This window comes from Setaria italica, chromosome V (genome assembly GCF_000263155.2).
Source record: "Setaria italica strain Yugu1 chromosome V, Setaria_italica_v2.0, whole genome shotgun sequence".
NCBI lineage: Eukaryota > Viridiplantae > Streptophyta > Magnoliopsida > Poales > Poaceae > Setaria > Setaria italica.
In genome coordinates, this window is record NC_028454.1 from 6,402,447 (window position 1) to 6,406,853 (window position 4,407).

The 4,407-nt window shown below is 56.4% G+C and overlaps 1 protein-coding gene across 2 annotated transcripts; it reads right to left on the reverse strand.

The window, feature by feature from the left end:
• Positions 1-620: 620 nt before the first annotated feature.
• On the reverse strand, positions 621-4,373 carry LOC101755020 (piriformospora indica-insensitive protein 2). Of its 2 annotated transcripts, none has more exons than XR_215157.4 (3): positions 3,772-4,373; positions 1,229-2,669; positions 621-1,138 (listed from the first exon to the last, which is right to left on the reverse strand). XR_215157.4 is itself a non-coding variant. In XM_004967920.3 (3 exons), exons 1-3 carry the CDS (start codon positions 3,997-3,999, stop codon positions 1,377-1,379), a joined length of 1,440 nt encoding a protein of 479 aa, XP_004967977.1. In that variant the 5' UTR covers positions 4,000-4,372; the 3' UTR covers positions 1,115-1,376. The 2 variants fall into 2 exon arrangements, 1 of the variants encoding a protein (XP_004967977.1); XM_004967920.3 differs by having other exon boundaries at positions 1,115-2,167; positions 2,249-2,669; positions 3,772-4,372.
• Positions 4,374-4,407: the final 34 nt, after the last annotated feature.

A 4,407-nucleotide genomic window follows, 5' to 3' on the forward strand; every position in this document is an offset into this window, starting at 1 on the left:
CAAACGAAGACAAGCCAACACTTTGCCACGTTGACAATCTCTTCTCCACTTTTTTGGTACACGTATGCCAAATCTGAAATGGTCATGTGTTCGTTGTTAACCATTATACCCAGATATTTCATTGGTAAGCATCCGACATTGCAGTTGAAAAGTTATGCCACTCTGGTTTGTTCCTCTTCGGATCCTCCTAGAACCTCACTCTTTTGGTAGTTAATACGCAGATCAGACATATTCTCAAAACAGTATAAGAGAAACTTGATATGTAAAATAGATTGGTCATCTAGCTCTAACAAGACAATTATATCGTCTGCATATTGGAGATGGGTAATACCGCCCTCTATCAGGTTTGGAACAAGGCCCTTAATTTCTCCAGCTTCTCTAGCGTTATCCATCATAAATCCCCAATGTACTTTATCATATGCTTTCTCGAAATCCAATTTCAGAATATTCCCCTTAAGTTTATTCAGGCCATGTTTAGTTACTCCCAACTCCCAACTTTGACACTATGCAAAAAGAAGATTCCCCATCACATCGAACTTGTGGTACATGCATGGAGTACTAAATGTAGATGAAATTAAAAACTAATTGCACAGTTTTGTTGTACTTTGCGAGACGAATCTTTTGAGCCTAATTAGTCAATATTTGGACAATAATTCACAAATACAAACGAAACGCTACAGTGTGCTACAGTGCTGTAACAGTAATTTGGCACCTCCCAAATTCCCCAACTAAACAAGGCCTCACTCTCAATTCATGTACCGTCAAGAATGAATCCCCCCCCTCCTCTCTGGCTTCCTCTGCGCGCGCGGGGGCCCGCGCAGTCACCGTCACGTTTCAGAAACACAGCAGGCGGCCAGTTCAGGACCAGGCACGCCCCTGCCGCCAGCGCAACTGCACGGCGCGCGCTCGCCGCGGCCTGTGCTTCCTGCTTGCCCGTCCCTGTGCTTCGCGGCTCCTGCGGGAGGACGGAGGAGAGCACAGAGCAGTAGAGCACACGGCTGCGTTGCTGACTTGCTGTTCCTGCCGAGCGCCAATGCCACTCTCCGTCTCCACGGCCTTCGTTTCGGCTTCCTTCCTGCTCCCTAAAACGGGAGAGTCTCAGAGAGTGACCAGCAACAATCCAAAGTATATCCACTCCCTGTTGCAACATCAGAGGAGAACACGGGCTAATTACACGAAACGGAACGAAGAGGCTACCCTGTCACCACTACACACTTTCAGGACTCACCCTACTGTAATCTGGCTTTCATCACAGCCACCAGACACGTCCATCCAGCCATGCTTCTTTCACCCGTCCGATGATGAGCAGAAGCACCAGCCAAAAAAGGGGGGCAAAAGATCAGAGAACACGCAGAAACTAGTTTCCGCAAAACTACCTACAAGTTTCTCCATGTTCTGCTCCCAGTCCATCTGTCTGAACTGTCTGAACCTGCCGCTATAGCAGCACCGACCCAAGGAGCGCAGCCACGGTGCCCTGAACCGCCACCATGGACCAGAAACCCGCCCGGGCCAGCGGCCGAGAACCCGACCGACGACGACGCCATGAGGCTTGAGCTCGCCTCAGGCTTCCTCCCCCCGTCCTCCCGCGCGCCAGCGCGGGCGCCGGGCTCCTGCAGGTCCTTGCACACCACCACCCCGGCGGGCGCGTGGGCCGCGTCCACGGCGGCCACGTCGTAGCACAGCCCCGGGTTGTCCCACGACGCGAACCGCCGCCCCATCCGCCGGTAGAACCCCGGCGCGAACCCGAGCGCGCCCGTCAGGTTGTTGCCGTTCAGGTACATGGCGCCGATGCTGGGCAGCTGCGCCAGCCTCGCCGGCACGGGGCCCGTCAGCCGGTTGTGGTCGAGCGCAAGGAACCGCAGCCCGGACAGCGCCGCCATCGACTCCGGTATAGCACCGGCGAGCCCGACGTTGGACAGGTCCAGCGTCGCCAGGCCGGACAGCCTCTCCCACCCGGAGGCCGGCAGGGTCCCGCCCAGCGGGTTGTTCGAGAGCAGCAGGTCCTGCAGCGACGCCATGCCCAGCACGAACCCCGGCAGGGCGCCGGTGAGGCTGTTGTTCCGGAGGTCCAGCAGCGTGAGGCTCTTGAGCCCGCCGAGCTCCGGCGGGATGCCCCCTTGCAGTTGGTTGTTGCTCAGGTCCAGCTTGAGGAGCCCTCTCAGAGCACCTAGCGACGGAGGCAGAGACCCGGTTAGATGGTTCTTGCTCAGGTCCACGATCAGCTGCTCGTCGTGGCGGCGGGGGTTACCGAGTGTCGCCGGGATCGGCCCCGACAGCCCGTTCCCGGACAGGACCAGCCGCCTCAGCTTCAGCAGCGCGCCGAGCTCGGCGGGCACGGCGCCTGTGAGGTTGTTCTCGACGAGCACCAGCGACTGCAGGCTGGCCAGGCGGCCGAGGGAGGCCGGGACGGCGCCGGTGAGGCCCGGGTTGGTGCGGAACTCGAGCGTCTCCAGGCTGCCCGACAGCTTCTCCCAGCTGGCGGCGGGGATCGCCGTGGGGTTGCTCGCCGGGAAGCAGCTGTAGAAGGACAGCGTCCGGAGGCGCCTCAGGTCGAACAGCTGGGGGCTGAACTTGGCGTCAGGGGCGCACTGCAGTGAGTTGTCAAGAACTGGGCCAATGCTGATCGATGTTGGGTACCACAAGCCATTGAACAAGTCACATGACACCCCCTGCACAAATTCAGGCATCCAAGAACCAGTTAATCCAAAGAATTTGAATTTTACAGGCAAGCATGCTACAATCTGAGATTTACAGCCAGCCATCATCAGTTGCAGACAAGGTAACTAACACATGTTGAACAGTAACCGGAGTAGTTACTGGTAGCAGTAACACAGAGTGGGTTGATCCAAGATGGTGCCATTTCTTAAAGGTACACCTACAATTTTGGCACCTTCTTAACTGTTACCAGTAACAATCAAATTGTAAATCCGACCAGTGCATTCTGAAAGGTAAATAATTGCAAGAGCAAATTCGTATGTGTGGAGTATAAAAGTAGGCATGTATTCATCATAGAGAAGAAAAGGCATGTCTGCAGAGCAAAAGGAAGAAGATACTAAAATAGGAGAGTACTGTTCGAGGCATGTCGAGGAAATATGCCATTTCAAATCATCAGAGATTCTTTTTCATGTGAGTGGAAAAGCTCCTGCCCAAGAGATCAGATCCTCCTATATCGAGTAAGGCTGAGGAGTGCGTGAAGACCCAAGGCTGAAGCACCAGCAGAGGTCTCATCCAACAGTGAAGCGAATGTGCACAACGAACACTCGAACAGTGGTACAACACTCTTGTCTCTTGAAGCAACAGTTCAGGAACAGAGCGCTTGAAGAACACAAGCAGGACAAAACAGAGGCTACCTAGAACCAGGAATTTCAAAACCAAGACGAGGAAGAGGAAGGTTCATGTAAGCAAAACTCCAGGAAAATTCAAGAAGTTCAGAGCATCTGAACAATTGGCATCCCGAAACAAGACACCTATCTGGACGTTGCCTGCCTGAGCGTCCTTTCAGGCTTGCAGCGATGGTTTGGATTGGAGCTGAAAGCAACAGGGCCGGCATCACCAAGGAAGGATTGGCGACCAGCATGGGCAAAGCAGAACAAAAAGAAACAAAGCGAAGAGCTTTTGAGCAAGCCGATGAACAGCCCGGTGCCAAGGAATTGCGCTACAGGGATTCATGAGAGAGGAAAAACTGTACTAGTACTAGTCTGCTGCCTGCACACCCAGCAGAGCACACCCATGGCAACGACTCCGCAGTCAGGCAGGCAGGCAGGAACGCACCTGGATGGGCGACCAGCCGCAGGGGTCGGGGTAGATGCCGGAGCCGTTCCACCCCTTGCCGACGAAGCTCTCGATGGCCGCGTACAGCGCCGCCCGCTCCTTCTCCTCCATCGGAGCCGTCGGGGAGTCGGACCCGTCGTCCTCCTCCCCTTGGCCCGCGCAGGCGCCGAGCGCTACCAGCAACGCGAGGCCGAGCGCCAGCAGCCGGCGGCCGCGAGCGGGTCTCATCGCCGGACGAACAGGAGCAGCTGGACACTCGAACAGCTAGCACGCTACTCCCGCTCAGCTCTGGATCGAGCACGGAGAACACGCCCGCTATATACTAGCAGCGGCGGCGGCGGCCATTGCTCGCTCCTCACTGTGGCGCTGCAGGGTCTCGCGAGGTGTGCCCCTCGTAGGTAGCAAATAAATGCGGCGCGGAGGGAGAGCGGAAGGCTGGGCTGCGTGCTGCGGCTGCGGGGAGGACCCGGGACATTCCCCAATGCCAAGAGCTGCTCTGGGGATCCCAAGGCGAAGGCGGCCAGGCGGGCGGCCGCCGCAGAGCGCAGCCGACACTACGACAGGCGGGCGGGCGGGGCGGTGTGCGTGAGTCTGAGAGAGATTGCGGGATTGGTTGGGTTTTGTGTGTGTGTGTTC